The 17266-nt window shown below is 45.8% G+C and overlaps 2 protein-coding genes across 2 annotated transcripts; one reads left to right on the top strand and one right to left on the bottom strand.

The window, feature by feature from the left end:
* Positions 1–75: 75 nt before the first annotated feature.
* On the bottom strand, positions 76–4195 carry LOC102098410 (cytochrome c oxidase subunit 4 isoform 1, mitochondrial). The gene is made up of 5 exons (XM_065028849.1): positions 4083–4195; positions 2715–2794; positions 2050–2217; positions 930–1061; positions 76–343 (listed from the first exon to the last, which is right to left on the bottom strand). Exons 2-5 carry the CDS (start codon positions 2791–2793, stop codon positions 207–209), a joined length of 516 nt encoding a protein of 171 aa, XP_064884921.1. The 5' UTR covers position 2794; positions 4083–4195; the 3' UTR covers positions 76–206.
* Positions 4196–4318: 123 nt separating this feature from the next.
* EMC8 (ER membrane protein complex subunit 8) lies at positions 4319–12992 on the top strand. The gene is made up of 5 exons (XM_005504864.4): positions 4319–4554; positions 9956–10032; positions 11430–11499; positions 12004–12098; positions 12325–12992. Exons 1-5 carry the CDS (start codon positions 4345–4347, stop codon positions 12482–12484), a joined length of 612 nt encoding a protein of 203 aa, XP_005504921.3. The 5' UTR covers positions 4319–4344; the 3' UTR covers positions 12485–12992.
* The last annotated feature ends 4274 nt before the right edge of the window (positions 12993–17266 follow it).

Here is a 17266-nt window from a genome sequence, read left to right as displayed (position 1 = left end):
AAAGCGCTGTCCCTCGACCTGCACTACACATTACCATTGCAAAAAAATGCATCTAAAGACCAAGAGAAAAGGAAATTTTCAAGTTAACCAGACATTTATTAGCATCTTTGTAGGTGGAGAGGTTGTTCCAGTACATTAGCAACGAGGTCACGCACAGGTGATGGAATCATTTCACGTTCAAGCCAAGCAGGTTCCGCTCAGTTGCTTCATTTCTTCCACTCGTTCTTCTCGAAATCCCACTGGGAAGAGATGCCCTCCACAGGGTTCATCCGCATGTCCAGCATTCTCTTGGTCTGCGACGCCACCCACTCGTCCGAAAAGGTGTGCGGGATGGGGCCATACACTGCAAGCCAAATGTGGGCGGAATTACATCGCGAGACAAAACTAGGTGAAAGTTTTGCTAATTAAAACCTTTTTTCCCCCCAAAGCGATCACACACAGCCCGACACTTCTTCAAACCTACACTTCCTAATTCCCATTTTGAAGACTTTAGCTTGGAGCAGATTCCTGCGTTGGTTCTCTGGCAGTTTTGTGTGTCAGGAAAAGTCTGTACTGAGACAACTGCCTTCTCCTCGGCTTTAACAGCAGCCCAAGGGCTTCCCCAAGAATCACAGCTGGGAAGGAAGCCAAATGCGGCAGAAACCCAAATGTTTCCCCCCAAATCAGCAACAAGCTTTTCTGACAGAGAGGAGAAGCTCTGGGATATTTTTTTTTACGCCCGGGACCCGCTGATCTCCATGAAGTTACAACTTCATGATCGAATTTTCAGGGACTAAAACAGCAACTGCCAGGAATTCACCGCAACAGCTGTTGAATAAACTATTTTGAACCCCCCCAGAGCAGTTTACGGAGAATTCTCTGATTTCCCATCGGGTATAGACTGATCTGGCCCATAATTTCAGAGTTAAGGCTGTAAGGAGTTTGCTCACTGTAATGTTTCTGCCAAATGAGGATGAGCCCAGTTACGCCGAGGAAGAACAGAACTCCGCCCAGGACCGTCTTCCACTCGTTTGAACCTTTGTTCATTTCTGCATAGGTCTCATTAAATTTGATACGATACACTAAAAAAAAAAAAAAAAAAAAAAAAAGGTTAAAAAGCATCTAATCCTTTATTTTACTTTTCCTGCAATTTGTGTTTCACCCTCTCACCAGGTCAGTGTCAGTGTGAACCTGTGCAAAAGTTGGTTTATAGATGGAGAAATGTCACTTTTCCTTCCTCCCCTCCCATCCCCAGGATGGTTATTGACCATAAAGCTCCCTAGCACAAATAATTCCAACAGGAATGCTTGTATCTCAAAAAGCTTCTCTCAGCTTTGCCACAAAGGTCCCCAAGATTTTGAAGATGCAAAGAAAATGAGATTGGGAAAGTTCTTGTGCAGATTTGAGCAGTTCCTAAGAGAGTTTTACCCCTTCTCGCTGTGACACGGGCGCACACAGCGCTGTTCACAGAGCAGGTTCTCACCCGCACACCGTGACGGCAGAGAAAAAATGATGCAATTTTATTTGCAAGTCAAAATACTTTAATTACCTGAAATGGGTCATGCAAAGGTCAGTGCTCATTAACATTCAAATAAACTGCATTCATTGTACTCAGCTGCACTAACAATCACATATTGTTATAACAAAAAGATTTTTTTCTGGCTTGTTGAAAGCAGATGGCAAACAAGAAACAAATGTAATTATTATTCATTTCCTGGAAGAGGATGAAATCTCTGAACTTTGACCTCGGGTATGTAACAGGCACAACACGTGCTTCTGATTTTTTGAAACAGCACCAAAGATCCCCAGAACACAAACCATGAATCTCTGCTTGTGTACACACAAGGAGCTCCAGCATAATTACAAAGTAATTACATCGTAATTACAAAGCTCCCTCACGGTTCCTGTTGAGGCGGCCATTAAACCCGTGGAGCCGTTGGGAAGAGCAGGATTTAACGGCTGCCTCAACAGGAACCGCCTGCGGCTACTGTGTAGTGAAAGTCGTCAGTAACAAACATGTAAGGGATTAATTGTGTGGCTGTGAAGTTACTTATAGCCCCCGCTACCTACGTTCAACCTTCTCATCGACGGACAGAGCGGTCCAAGAGGCTTTTTCCTTTTCTTTCAGCGCCTTCTGCTGAGCAGAGAGATCCCTGACGAAGGCGACTTCAGGCAAGGGGATGTCCCTCCGGTCCACATAGGCTGGGAGGCTGAAATCTTCGGCTTTGACAACACCAGCTGTGCAGGGGAAGAGAAGGGACACATTCCAACTCCCGCGCAAACGGCTCTTACTGGTTATGATATGAAAAAGACTTAACATTCAATGAGAAAGGTGATGACAGATCAGGAATCCAGGAGGGAAAAGATTTAGAGATGGAACATTCATCAGAAGAGGGAAGAGACAGAACCACAAGCAGGTACTATTTTAAGAATAAAGCAGAAAGGAATCTACAAAAGAGGTAATATCCAAAATGGCTTTATTAATGTCTCAGATATCTTTGTGTCCAGCTGGCACAAGAATCCTCTCCCCTACTGACACCTTGGAGTCCCCCACACCTTTTCCATCCTAATTTCTGCCTGGCCCTCAGCTCCTGCCCATCTGCAACAGTATCTGCTCGCACAACCTGCTCAGATCTCCTGCCCCCAGGGAAGGCACCTGCCTCACCAGCCCCCCTCAATCCCAATTCCTTCCTCACCCAAACCCCAGCAGCAGCTTTTTGTGTTCTTTCACCTACCATGTCCGTGCGCTCTCAAGCAGATGGAGGTGGAAATGGTTCTCTTCCCAATGAGGCTGAAGACCCTCGAAGCCAACATCCTGTCAGGAGAAAACAACAGCAAGTAAATCAGTATCAGGTGAAGATGGTGAAAAAACATAATTTTCTATTTGTCTAGAAAAAGGCAGCCTAGAGGTTTCCTGCCCCTTGTCTGCAGAGCAGCACATCACACCCAAGCATTTCAGGCTTTTCCAGGACACTTGCCCACTAGAGCAACTCAGATGAGTATCCTCCTCCTCCTCCTTTTTCCCAGCAGCCTTCTGAATTTAGAATCATTTTGGTTGGAAAAGACCCTCAAGATCATCAAGTCCAACCACAACCCAACGCTAGCACTAACCCATATCCCTGAGAACCTCATCTCTGCGTCTGTTCAACCCCTCCAGGGATGGTGACTCCACCACTGCCCTGGGCAGCCTGTTCCAATGCCCGACAACGCTTTGGGGAGGAAATCATTCCCAAGATCCAACCTCAACCTCCCCTGGCACATCTTGAGGCCATTTGAACCCACAGGTGTTCCCTTGTTCGTGTCTCCCTTCAGAGATGCTTTTGCTCGGTAACAAATCATTACTGGGCACCAGCCTAGAGCTGCAGAGTCTAAACACATCTAAACCTAAACACATCTAAGCCTAAACACATCTCACACCCATGCAACAAACACCGCAGCAGCAAATAACAGCACCACATCCAAGGGATGGGCAGACACCCAGGTAACGGCAATGAAATGTGTCTTCCCAGAATGGGCTGTGGGGCATTGGAACAGGCTGCCCAGGGCAGTGCTGGAGACACCATCACTGGAGGGCTGAACAGATGCAGAGATGAGGTTCTCAGGGACATGGGGCAGTGCCAGGGGTGGGTAACGCTTGGACTCGCTGATCCTGCGGGTCTTTTCCAACCAAAATGATTCCGTGATTCTCCTGCAGACCCGCTGCCCACACAAGGACTCACCGGCAGCGCCGCCCCCGGGGTCCCACAAACCCCCGATCTCCCCCTAAACCCCCCGACCCTCCCGCGGGGCGATCGCGGAGCCGACGGCCCCGCCTGACCTTGGCCTGGGGCTCAGAGAAGCGCCTCCACCCAGCCCTCACCGTGTCCCTCTCGGCGGTGACACCTCCCCTCGGCCCCACACGCCGCGACACCGGCGCGATGTCACCACAAACAGGCCCCGCCGGGGGGCGACCGCACTGCCCCCGCCCTCCACTTCCACCCCCCAACCCGCGCTGCCCCGGCCGCCCCCCATAGCGAGTGGAGGTAGCGGAGAAGGTCCCCCCTGCCAGCAGCGGCGGTTGGGAACCCCCGAGACACCCCATCCCGACCCCACCGCCCAACGACCTGCCGACCGTCCTCTACCGGGCTGCGACCGGAAGGAGCCGACAAGCGGAAGCGCGGGTCACGCTGGGAGGGTGAGAGAGACGCCTCAACAGAGCGTCCCCCAGCCGCGGGGACTGATGGGATGCGGGCGGACCGTCCTCATCCGTCCCACACACACACTTTTTAAAAAATTTATTTATTTTTTTTACGACAGCGCTTGGCGGCGTTTGGCGACACTTGGCGGCGGGCGGGCCGAGGGGAGCGGGCCCGGTGTGGCGGCGGGATGAAGCTGACCACCCAGGCCTACTGCAAGATGCTGCTGCACGGCGCCAAGTACCCGCACTGCGCCGTGAACGGGCTGCTGGTGGCCGAGCGGCCGCCGGGGGCCCCGCGCCGCGACCAGCCCGGTTCCCCCTCGCTCTTCGTCGATTGTATCCCGCTGTTCCACGGCACCCTGGCCCTGGCGCCCATGCTGGAGGTGGCGCTCACCCTGGTAAGGCCCTGGGGCTGTTCTTAGGCCTGTGAGAGAGAGACGGGGAGTCGTGTCCGGGCCCTGTCAGAGCTCGGGAGGCGCGGCCCGGGGTGCTGAGGGAATTTGGGGGGTTCTGAGGTGATTTCACAGAATCTCACAGAATGTCAGGGGTTGGAAGGGACCTCAAAAGCCCATCCAGTGCAATCCCCCCATGGAGCAGGAACACCCAGATGAGGTTACACAGGAAGGTGTCCAGGCGGGTTGGAATGTCTGCAGAGAAGGAGACTCCACAACCTCCCTGGGCAGCCTGGGCCAGGCTCTGCCACCCTCACCATGAAGAAGTTTTTTCTTATATTTAAGTGGAAACTCCTGTGTTCCAGTTCATACCCATTACCCCTTGTCCTGTCATTGGTTGTCACTGAGAAGAGCCTGGCTCCTTCCTCCTGACACTCACCCTTTATATATTTGTAAACATTAATGAGGTCACCCCTCAGTCTCCTCTTCTCCAGCTCCAGAGCCCCAGCTCCCTCAGCCTTTCCTCACACGGGAGATGCTCCACTCCCTTAATCATACTAGTATTTTATAACTTCTAATAGATTCTGATGGAACAAATCAGGTGCTTGTCATAGCCCCAGTGGTTTTTTTCAGGGAACTACTTCATTTTCCAGGATTATATTGGATTTTTATTTTTGAAAAAACCTTCAGTGCTGACACATCTTAACACATGAAGGCACTTAGCATCATCCGTATCTTTTAAAATGTCTAGTAAAAGTATTCCTATCCTGTATATGAACTACATTATTTCAGACTTGAGAAAAAAGATTTTTTTTTTTTCTCTACAGTAGTCACATAAGAGTATCTACCTTCAAGTTCTCTTCTATTTAATTTCTAACATAATAAAGCTATTCAGTTCCTTCTGAGATCTCAGCTCCCTTAACCATTTCCTCAGATGGGAGATGCTCCACTCCCTTCAGCATCTTTGTTGCCCTGCGCTAGACTCTGTACAGCAGTTCCCTGTCCTGCTGGAACTGAGGGGCCCAGAACTGGACACAATATTCCAGATGCAGTCTCAAAGTTCTGAGATGACTTGGGGTGCTGAGGGGTTTGGGGGGGTTCAGAGGTGACTTGGGGTGCTGAGGGGTTTGGGGGGGTTCTAAGCTGACTTGGGGAGAGGTTCTGAGGGGACTTAGGGTGCTGAGGTACCTCCCCCAGCCCTGTGCCAAATCTACAGGGTGAGCTGAGCGTTTCTAATATGGAACCACCCCCAGGCCCATGTGCTGTACACATTTTTGCTGAGGACGCAGTAGAAAACTACAGAGCTTGATAGTTTCATATTAATTTATCTTTCAGCGTGCAGAAACTGCTGTTTATATTGGTGTCATTATCCCCAAATAACTCCCAGAGGGAATGTCCTTATTCTATAGCAGAAAAAGCTTTTCCTAACTTCCCTTTAAGGCACTTTGAAGCAGTATCAGATAATTGGAAAAATGCACACTCGTCTCCCAAGTACAAGTGTATAGACGCATATAAACATATTGCTTAATTCATTTTGGTGTACTTTCCCCATTTATTAGCCTAAATAGGAACAAAAAAAAATGAAGTTTCTTTGCACTGCAGGTCTGACTTGGGTGTGAAATCTCACTGGGTACATTGCAGTAACTGCAGGGCGGTTGAGGGCAGCTGAGTGCTCCTCAGTACGATATCATCGTGGGATAATCTGGTTTTCTCCCTTTCGTGACACGAGCAGGACAAGAACAATGTCAGGATTGTAGGGCTGGTGCTTTTTGGTCTCAGCCCCCAGGACATGAAGAATATCTGTTGGGTCACAGCTCCTTTGTGCCTGACCTTTGGTCAAAACCAGGAGATGGAGGGAGCAAAACAGCCCTAAATTTTATCGTTATCGGGGAATTAGGGTGGACTGGAGCAAATCTGGAGGCAAAGAAGTGTTTGGGCACCTTCAGGGCAGGTGTAGCCACCTCTGAAGTGGGATTTGGGTGTGTTGTGAGATCAGGACTTGCCGTTATTAGCAGGAGAAAATCCGTCCCCTTTTGGTACCTGTAAAAAGCAGCTCGTTTCTGATTCTTGTAGGCTTCCTGCCTGTAGTGTTTTCCTCAGTTTAATCGATTGCTTCCTCAAAAAATAATTATTATTAAATAAATGCTGGTTTTCTCCAGTTGAGGTGACACCAGGAGAACACTGAGATCTTTCTGAGGCTAGGGTGTGATTAAACGCAGCCAGAGATGTAGGAACAGGGGCCTTGGCCTTTTAGATTTCCCATATTGCTGTGGAACACCCAAAATTTGTCACTCTTAAATATATTTCCAGAAGCATAACAGCACAGGAGTGACACAGAAATATGTGTTGCTGCGGTAAATGTTTTCTGCTTATGGTTTTCTCGTATTGCTGCTTGGGAAAATGTAATAATTCTGTTTGTTAGTGCTTTAATGTCGGTAGGTTATTGACTTTACCTTTTTGAACTATAGTAATTAGTTTTTTTCTTTAGGAATGAGTAAGTAGAAGTCACTTGTGATGCGTAGAATAACACATACAATGTATTTAAAGTATCTATAGGGTTTGTCTTTAAATCAGCATTTGACGTCTTTCTACAGGGTTGGTATTTTGATGAACTTTCAGCCTCTAGTGGAGTTTTCTGATGCAGATCTTGCTACGGGATCAGGTGATTAGGAGATAAACCCTGTTTCTTGCACCATCTGAAACATCTTATGGCATCAACAGTAAGCGAGTCATTATGGAACCGAAGAAATGGCCCCGTCTTACACATTTACTCCTCGTTTTTGATACAAAAATGAAAGATTGGAAACCCCTGAGTGTTTCCCACATTAAGTCGGACTTGCAAAGAGATATTGTGGTTTGCAGTCACACTTGATGACTCCTGTGATACTTGGCAGCTTTAAAACAGCATTTGACAGGAGCCCAAAGCCTTTTGCTCTCATTTTTTTTGTTGAAACAAAGGCAAAGGTGTCAATAAATACCAGCACAGCTAAGAAAATAGGATTTTATTGTTAGAAGGTTTAACAGGAGAGCGCTCTCGCCTGCCCCACACAATGTAATGTGCAGTTACTGAATAAATCAGCAAAATTAGCGTGATTGAAACTCCATGTTTGTAGCGAAGCGCCTGTTTCTGAAGGATTTTGAAGGTTTGGCACGTTTTGATGGAATTTGTTTCTCTTCCAGTTCAATCACTGCTGATTCTGGGTCAAGAATGGGTTTTCTAGAGCCAACCCCATGAGTTTCGCCTCCTTTTCTCTGACCTGAGTTATCCCAGAACATCAAACAGGAGCGATAGGCTCCAGATTTCATCTGAAAATAGAGGATACGCTTGCAAACGGGCTTGTCCATGTGGTAACTTCTAAAAATTGCGAGCAGAGTCAGCAAGATGAGGTTTTATTAAATACTCAGCTGTGCTTGAAGGTTTGTAGCTCGTGCATTTAATTTGCACTTGGCTTGTTGGTTTGAAATCCCTTTCAAAAATGGAATCATTAAAGAAAAAGTGAATTAAGTTTCACTTTGTTTTTTTTTCTTGGCACTCTTGAATTTCTCGGCTAATTGATGTGGTTTTGAAACCTCAAAAAAACCCCAAAAATACAAACGGAGCAGCTCTGCTGTGTGGGATCAAGACACAATTTGTCCCTCATTGGTGTCCCCTCGTCAGGGCTGGACCTAACTAAAAACATCAGGGATTAATTGATACAAACGTGATCGACGGTAACAGAGCCACAGTTCGAGAGTGCTTGGAAATCGCAGGTGGAAACAGCTTTCATTCTAAAAACATTTTTATTTTTTTCCAGAAATAAATTTTAATTACCACCAGGCAGCTGAGAACTTAAAAATCATGCTCTTATTTTAATTTAAGACAATTTTCAGTATGCAAAGAAAATGATTTAGAGCTAAGGGTTTTAATTTTAAAATTAATGGACTTCTATTAATAATAATAATAATAATAATAATTTTAGCGTCTAGGCTTCTGGCTTTAATGCCAGGCTTTCAAGCCACTAACAACTCCTGGTTTTAAGCCCTCAAAATGGGTTTGTAATTGAAACAGCAGTTGGCCCTCAGCTGTAGCGGGGCCACGCGGCTTGTTGTTGTTTTATCATGTAAATCCATGTCATCCCTTGTAGAGGAGGGATTATTCACATGGCTTTGTTTGTTGATGCAGCCTAATACTATAATTATTGCGAAAAATGAGATTGGTTTGACTTACAGGATGCGACAGGTCAGCATCAGATGTATTTTTAGACTCGGTTTTAATGTCACTGTTGAGGTTTTTTTGCTGCGTGCTCTCTAGGGACTGTGAAGGAAAATTCCAGCTGCTTTCTTCACTTGTGTCTTTCAGGGCTCTCTATTATGCTGACTTGATATCCTCAATTATAAAAAGAAACATGATATATATATAGATAGATATATATATATATCTATATCTTCAAAGCAAGACAGGCTGAGCAGGAGGAATTGAGACCCGGGATAAAGCAGAAAAAAACAGCAGTGTGTGGAGGCTGAAACTGCGCCTATAAAAAACCCACACTACATAAACTAAACTATTGTAAATTACATGCAAATAAATGCATATGTTTAAGTATTTACATACAGGTGGTAAATAGGAGCTGCCTGGACTGACCGTGTCTATAACAGAGAGGAGAGAATTTATTCCAGTCGTCGTTTTAAAATAGTGTTCACTTTTGATTGAAAGTTGTTAAAATCAGTGGAGAATCCATCCACATTTTTTAATAAGTTCCTCCATTGATTGTTTGGCCTTGCAGATGAACTCTCAAAGTCAAATTTATGGCAAAAGCCTTTTTGTAACAGAGTGGGTTAAAAAAAATAGTGGTAAATGGGACAAACTTTTTCTTCCTCACGTTTACCTTTTGCATCAAGCTTTATTTGCTAATAAAGGTAAAATTTGCTTCCGCTTTAAGCTAGAAATGTTACATTACAAATAAAATCAACAAACTGTTTTTGAAATGACGTACATCCACGTCTGTGTCAAATAAGCACCAACAGAAAATACCCACAAATGGCTTTAGTAGGTGAAACCCAAATTCCTGTCCTGGGCAGCGTTTCCAAAGCTGGTTTCAAGTCCTGTCACTGGGATTTAGGCCAGGCTTTGACTGAGATCACTTCTTGCTCTTTTGCTCCATTTGGTTCACATTTTCCATCATTTTCCAAATGCTCAATTTGTTTAATCTCTTCTAGCTAAATTAACCAAACTCTGTGTGTGAGTAAGTGCATAAATATATATAAATATGTATATATTTAAGGAAGCGATTGCCAAAGATATTGTAATGCCTCAACTGCTGTTTTATTTGCAGGACACACACAAGATTTCCTTAGTTTTGTGGGGGTTGTTTTTTTTCTTTTTTGTTTTTTTTTTCCCTGGGCTTAATTGTTCCAATTACTTTTCCAGATTGACTCTTGGTGCAAAGAGAACAGCTACGTGATCGCTGGATATTACCAGGCGAACGAACGCGTGAAAGACGCCAGGTGCGTTGGGGCAAATATTTCCTTCAGTTTGCTCTTTTCTCTTGGACTTCGTCCTCTGCCAACAGAAATCAGCGACGGAAATGGTGCCTGTTGATTCACTTTGCCACCTGTCATCTGGTTTCTCATTGTCTGGGCGGCACTGGGGATGTGGCCTTTGTTCAGGTGCAGAAAACCCTGACTTTCCAGAAATTCTCCTGTCGTGGATACTATAAAAGGCCAATATTTGAACACCTGCCAGCCGGTTTAATTACAGTTGTCATGGAAATAGCCAAAATTTACAGCGTGTGTTTGCTTGTGTGGTGCAGATCTTGTAAACTCAAGTGACTCCCAGTATCTTTTGGAAAATCTTTTAGAAGCGACCTAATTCATACTAAATTACTAAATTGTCTCCAAGTTTTATCGAGGCATTTTCATATGTGGCGAAGGGACACTCTTGAAATAGAAGATGATGTCAGTCAAGCAGAGATATCTTTTCTTTTTCACTTATATTCCCCAGGATTAGTACTTTTTTTTTCCTGCTAGCTAACTCGAATTATCCAATAAGCAATATGGGAACCTTCCTGTGGAGCCACAGTATATTTTAAATACATTTATCAAAATATTTTCACCTCATATCTGTTCAACAAATCCAGTATTGGAACTAATGAGAGTACCTCATACTTGCATTTAAAAATATGAACAGTTTGTTTAAAGTATTAAGCTATGTCCCAGTTATTTTGTTAATGTATATCCTTCAGTCACAAGTGTGTTCTTTAAGTAATATTTGTGACTGTTAAATGTTTCTAACAGGGATAAGGACATTATTTGTCCATTCCTTATGAGGGAAATCAGTGTTTTAAAGGAAGAAATACAGTTTGCGTGTTTAAGGTTTGAAAGAATACCACAGGCTTGGGTATTTCTTTAAACTCCGGTTTCATTTGTGGAGATAACTGGCACCATGTGGAGATTGTCATCTTTGAAACACAGTGAAGGTTTTCCCTTCTAAGATACCTGATATTTTGGTAGAGAAACTGGGCAGCGAGTGGGTTCAAGTGCAGACTGGGGAGCAAACTGGGTAGTTGGCGTTTTTTTAATACCTGTCAGGGCAAATGTGTCTGCAGCCTCTGGTCTGCTGGAAGAAGGTAGGAGGCCTAAAAATATTAAAAAATCAGCAGTGAGCATTTTGCTGTTCAAAAAAACTGTTGCCTAAATGTAGCTGAGATCCTGATCTTGTGCTGAAGAGGGGCGCTGGGTTTTCTTGGCCTCCTGACTTCAATCAGGCGTAGCATCAGCTTGCTATCTTGTTCCTGTTTGTAAGTGCGGCGTAGTTTTCACATCTCTTTAAGCGTATTTCCTGCTGCTTTCAGCCAAAATGTCACGGTTCAGATAACGCAGTTGACTTGTACCTTCTGCTCCAGTCCCAACCAGGTTGCAGAAAAAGTGGCCTCCAGGATCGCAGAGGGCTTTAACGATACAGCACTCATCATGGTAATTACTCTTTCTTTTTTTTTTTCCCTCCTTCTTTAGTATTGTTACTATTATGACCATTTAAATGCCATTCTCTAGAATCTTTAATAGTGAAGTAACTAATTTTCTCTCTCCTTCTAAATGCTCTGGGGAAGAGATGCAATGAGCAACCAAAATTATTTAGTGATGTGTAGCCAGTGAAGGTCTTTCTGAGTCTACAGAGAGACTCTGGTTGGGTCTCTGCCATCTCAAAGGATGTGGAGGCCTCTCCACTCATGAGGTTTGAGCAACTTCGTGACTTCAGACCCCTTCTGTGACTTAAACTCTTGTTTCACATGAAGGAAACGATGCTTTGCCTCCTTGCTGACAAAGGATGTTGGATGTAAAATTTGGCTCATTTGAAGGTAGAACATTGGACAAGTTAGTGTAAGGTGCCCTGTTTGTAAAAACTGACTTTTTAATTTTGTCTCTTTACTTGGGATCTTGAGGAGGGGACTAAAGTGGTGGTTTTGTGTTATGTGACAGGTTGACAACGCCAAGTTTTCGATGGAGTGCCTAGAACCTGCCATCCACGTGTACGAGCTTCATGAGAACAAGTGGAGGTGCAAGGACCCACACATGTGAGTAAACTTCAGAGTTTTATTTCTATAAGGGAAAAACAAGTTGCCCGGTTAAGGGCAAAACTTGGATTGTGCTGAGTGACGCTATAAGGGCGGTGGGTGTAGCTGACGGTGCGTTTAAAGCTCCACATTGCGGAGTGCATGGCTTAATTTCCAGAGCAGAGGAGGTGGTGGTGGTGATTTTCTTTGTGATGACTTTTAATTCCCGGTTCGTTTTCCGTCCCAGTGATTTTTGCGAAGATTGGACTGAAGCCCAGAGAATCGCCGCATCTCTCTTGGACAGCAAGTCCTACGAGACGCTCGTGGATTTTGATAATCACCTGGATGATATCCGCAACGACTGGACGAACCCAGAAATCAACAAGGCTGTTCTCCACCTGTGTTAGAGGGGTTTCTACTGACTGATTGATGGGCATTCCCGCTACGTACTGAAGAGAGAAAAAAGTGCTATTTTTGAATGTAAATAGAATAATATTCAGTACCTTGTGTGGAAACCCAGCTGATTAAAAAGGAGTGGCGCATCACACTGCTAAGAGCGATGTGTCCGTTAAACCGGTGAATCTTTTTTGTGAGATTCCCTGGAAGAACTGTTGCTTCCAGCTGTCCTCGTGGGCGCCTTCCCAGTTGTAGCGAATGTTGCTGTTCCTTTGAAACCAGAACTACTTCTGCTCGTCCCTGCTGTTCCTATTACAAAGTTTTGACTAAGCTTTTCTAATCTTTAGAGATTACTTTTTAATGATTTATGGAAATACCTTTAAAAAAAATCATTCTTGTCCTCGGATGAGAAATTTTAAGGTTAAATACATAAAATACAAGGTTAACGGTTTCTTTTGGCCTGGTTTGGAAATGTCATTCTGTCGGCGCAGTAAAATGTGAACTGCTGTATGTACAGTGCCCATGTGTCGCCTGTTTTGCAGTGGTTTAGTGTGACACAGCTACTGAGAACGTGTTAAAATGATAATCCCAAGCGCGACAGTGATTCCTGCTCTCTGTGGGCATCCAACCACAGTTCTTGCTCGAAAACGTTAAACCCAAGGTAAAAACAAATATTAATGTAATGATTTGTCACAGGGACTGGAAGCACATTAATGAGTTTGAACAACAGTTCTAAAACAGTTTGAGTCTACAAAAGAAGAGGAGAGTGAAATACCTTATTAATATTATGCAATCTTTTGGGGGTTTATAAACAAATCTGATTTTCAGCTGGTCCATGTGTGTCCATTTAAGCAGGTCTAAAATGTGTCTCTCTGAGCTGAAGGCAAGTGATCTGAGTACATCAAATCAAGGAGCCTGGGTATAGTCTAGTTCAACTTCTGCTGTCCTTCTAATTAATTTTTGTTTCTAAGATTTAAGTTTATTAGGCAATGAAGCTTTAGATCAGACAAGTGCAATTCTTAGTGAGTCTTGTTACCTTTCGTCAAACTCTAGTTAAACATGGTCTCAGCCTGCAGTGGTTTCTCGAGATTTCCTTCTTTTCCTGCCCAAAAATGTCTTTATGAGGATCCAAATGTCTTTTACAAGGAAGATCTGAATGTCCAGCAAGTGACCTGCCTCTATCCAAGTTTTCCTTAGTGTTCTTATTTTAAAACATGAGCGGTAGGATTGTCAAAACCTCTGTTTCTGTTTAAATAAGCACAAGTTTTCCTCTTGGTCTTAGTGAGAGATGGGACAAGACTCAAATCCCGTTCTGAAATGGTGAATAAAGCCGAGATACCTGGATGTGGATTTTCCTGCAGTTCAGGTTCCACAGAGGCGCGAGGTCTGATGTTCTGCTCCCTTTTCCAAGGAGGAGAGGAGGGTTTGAACGCTGGGTTTGTCTCTCTGCTGCGCAGGTGTGAGGTGTGATAGGCGTTACAGAGGGTTTGGCACTTAGTCAATAACCTTTCCTAACCATGAGTCAGATACATGTGCAGGAAAGGAAAATGTTTTCACTTGTTGAACAAAAAAAACTTACCTGGCTCACAAGCAGCGAGATAAACACCTTCCAGTGGCTGTTTTACTGCACATCCACAGCTGCATGAAAAAAATATCCTGGAAACGAGAATACTCTGGTAACATATGGAGCAAAATCACAGACACTGCAGGAGGAGGGTTGTTGTCTTTGTACAAACACCTCCTGCGATCCAGCCTCTTGTTCCCAAGGCAGATGTTATCGTAGAGAAACGCGTTCAGTGTGGTTGTCAGCCAGTGTAAGCTGCTGTATCTCCTGAGCCACAGGAAATGTTATTCTTTGTAACTTGGTGTCATAATCAAGCTTTGATCCTATATAGGCTAATAATAAGCAGAATGTATCTCATCAGTCCATAACCTGATGGGACCGCTCCCTGCTCCCCATGACCAACCCTTGCTGGAACAGGAGCAGCTTTTAATGCTTTGTCTTTCCATTTCCTTATCTCCTCTTTGCTTTTCAATGAGGTCCTTTGAGTGTTTTGCCATCAGCAGAACCCAGGGCTGGCTTGGAGCAAAAAGGACAAGCCCTGCGCTGCTCAGATCTTATCTCACCTGCCCTATTTGCATTGAAGGCTGGACAAAAGGCAGCAATTTCATAAAACATCACACTGGCTCTTGTGAAAGAACGAGGAAGCTGCCGAGAAACACAGCCTGACCGCAGGAGCAGATGCTGGTGGGATTCATCAGGGGCATTCAAGGTAACTCCTTTTAAAACTTCTGGGGGAAGAAATTGTGGGGAAGGCACCTGTGTCTCCATTGCTGGAGTCCTTATGATTGTTGCAAAGATGGTACTGGGCATGGATGTCTTTTTTTTTTGTTTTATTAACAATTATTGACATGCAAGGTTATTATTTTTGCCCTGTTCACCGATATTTGGCATTTTCCTGCCCAGATGTTTAACTCCCAGCTCTTTACCTCATCCGTAGGACCTCAGGCTCTAGGAAATGCAGAATTATTATCCATGTAGGATTATTTTTTTCCACTCTCAGCCCTGATATTTCAAAATGGTGATAAACAGACCCTGCAGGTATCTGAAAATACCAGTACCAAGAGCTCAGGTTTGAGTGGGAGGATGCGAACTACTTGACAGTATCCATGTGTGTGTTCACCTTGAATCCTTTACTCACGGCAGAGAATGAGGAACCTTGAGCCTGTGTTGCTTCAGGCACCAGTTTGGTTTGAAATTGAAGGTCGGGGTGACTTGAGAGCCTGGCAGCTACGAGATATGTCCCCAGCGGTGCCACCAGCCTCTGGCAACTTCCAGCTGTGCTCAAAATCCCCCTGTATAGATCCAGCTTGAGAAACCCAGAGGGGAACAGAGAGTTGGGGGGGACTTGTAGGCATTATTTTAACTGAGAAATGAATCTGCCTTATAATTTGGAGAATCAGTGGCTGGTTGGGGCTGGATAGATGTCAGGAATGGTCTCTGCTCCTCCTGCCTCGTGCAGCGTCACAAGTGGGAAGAGCAGATGGTGACAAGACCCAAGGGATGTTTTTGATCAGCTGCTCACAAGTGAGATTCCTTTTCCTGGGGAACACACTGGTGCCGTATTCTCTCTGAGCTCATTGCTCCATGTGTATTATGAAGGTTTGGGTTTTTCCTTTATTTGGCAAGTGGAGCAGCCTACTGCTGGAGTTTCTCCTCCTTTCCCCCTCCCGGCTGAGCTGCTCACGGGATGTTGTTCGCTGGCCTGTGTTAGCATGACAACGAGCCAAGACAGCTCGTTACCTGTTCAGCTCATTAGCACTGACGCGGGCGTGCAAAGCGGTCGAGCTGTCAGGATGGAGGATCCGCAACCTCTTCACCCCGCACAGCTGGAGGCCGGGCCAGACAGATGTGCAGAGCCCAGCCCTGCTCTGCATGGGCCCATGGAGTTGCACCCTGAGAGATGACCCTCTTTCCCCCACAGAATTTCTTATTTAAGTGGCAGAAGTGCCCACGGAGGTTGACAGTGACAGATGCAGGAAGCAGAGCCGGGTCTCTTTGCTCCCTGGCTGGAGGCCTAATCGCTGCACTCTGCTGCTCTTTGTGAAACGTCTGGAGATGCCGGGGTGGAGGGCATCGCCGCTACGGAAAGAGCACGCCCGTGCTAATGGAGGAGGCTGTTAGCAGCATGGACTTGCGGTCGACTGCAGCTTGGAAAATGGCCTCGAGGGGAAATGCGCTCATTTGTGAGCTGCGCTTCTCGGCTGGGGTTGAATTCAGCTCCTGGAGCGGAGCTGGGTCGCCCGCCAGTACCTGTAGGAGCTGTGGGGAGCTGGTCAGTGTCGGACAGAGTGGGCTGGACAAGCTGCTTCTTTCCCATCCTACTCGGGCTACGTTACTCCCAACTGCAAACATCTCAACCTTGCAAACTCCTCTTTTGCTTCACCCATCACCCTTCAACCAGCCCTCCCGCAGCCGCCAGTGATTTTGCTCTGCTGAAGTATCTGCCGAGGACTTTATTGATTTTTTTTCTTTTTCTTTTTTTTTTTTTTACTGTTGCTTTTAGACCACGTTTTCACCCAGCCTTCTCCTCCAGAAGTCCACCCTTGCTGTACATTTTCCATTCCGGCTGTCGCCCTGCGAAAGGGCGGATTAGCAGAGGACGGAGGCTGGTTGCTGCTGCGGGGTTTCCGATAACAGGACCGCAGGAAAGGTGGAATCAGTCCGTACTCCTGCGTGATGAGCTTTGCAGCCTGTGATGAGGGAGGCAGGGAACTCTGCTCTTAAAAGCACCCGGTAGGTGGGCTGGGGGGAACTGGGGAACTCCGTGAGCGGTTCCAGGCAGCGCCGCACTGGCTGCAGCAGCACTTTGGCTGGATGCGGGCAGGACCGGTGCCAGGGATGTCCCGATCTGCGCAGCGTCAACCCACGAGGGCCATGAGAAACGATGCAGCCCTTCCTAGAAATGCGCTCCAGAGCTTAAAAGATGGATCTAATTGAAAAAAAAAAAAAATGTATCGAGGTTGTAGCAGGGGATAAAAGCTGGGCTGAGATTAACCTGGAGCTCGGCGAGGCGAGGAGCACGGCAGTTGTGTCCAGGTCCCTAAGCCGGTTCCTGCTGAGTTCCTGCCTGACAGGGAGGGGGTTTGCTCTGGATGCAGCTCCAGCAAGAGAGCCCAGCGCCCACTGGTTTTGTGCTTCAGGTATGTCCTCGCTTCCCGCTTTGCTTCCTTCCCCTCCCACCACAGCCACAGCAGCTCCCGCTTTGCTCGTCGGAGCCACTGCCACGACC

The sequence above is a fragment of the Columba livia genome, chromosome 13 (genome assembly GCF_036013475.1).
Source record: "Columba livia isolate bColLiv1 breed racing homer chromosome 13, bColLiv1.pat.W.v2, whole genome shotgun sequence".
Taxonomy (NCBI): domain Eukaryota; kingdom Metazoa; phylum Chordata; class Aves; order Columbiformes; family Columbidae; genus Columba; species Columba livia.
Note: the sequence above shows the minus strand (reverse complement) of the source record. Positions and strands in the feature narration are given on the sequence as shown.

Excerpts from the sequence above, each read along its gene's own strand:
- LOC102098410 (XM_065028849.1), bottom strand. The coding sequence starts at position 2,793 with ATGTTGGCTTCGAGGGTCTTCAGCCTCATTGGGAAGAGAACCATTTCC. Across the intron at positions 2,218-2,714 it reads CTTGAGAGCGCACGGACATG|CTGGTGTTGTCAAAGCCGAA; the intron begins GTAGGTGAAAGA and ends TCCCCTGCACAG. Across the intron at positions 1,062-2,049 it reads CGTCGATGAGAAGGTTGAAC|TGTATCGTATCAAATTTAAT; the intron begins GTAGGTAGCGGG and ends TTTTTTTTTTAG.
- EMC8 (XM_005504864.4), top strand. The coding sequence starts at position 4,345 with ATGAAGCTGACCACCCAGGCCTACTGCAAGATGCTGCTGCACGGCGCC. Across the intron at positions 10,033-11,429 it reads GAACGCGTGAAAGACGCCAG|TCCCAACCAGGTTGCAGAAA; the intron begins GTGCGTTGGGGC and ends CTTCTGCTCCAG. Across the intron at positions 11,500-12,003 it reads ACGATACAGCACTCATCATG|GTTGACAACGCCAAGTTTTC; the intron begins GTAATTACTCTT and ends GTTATGTGACAG.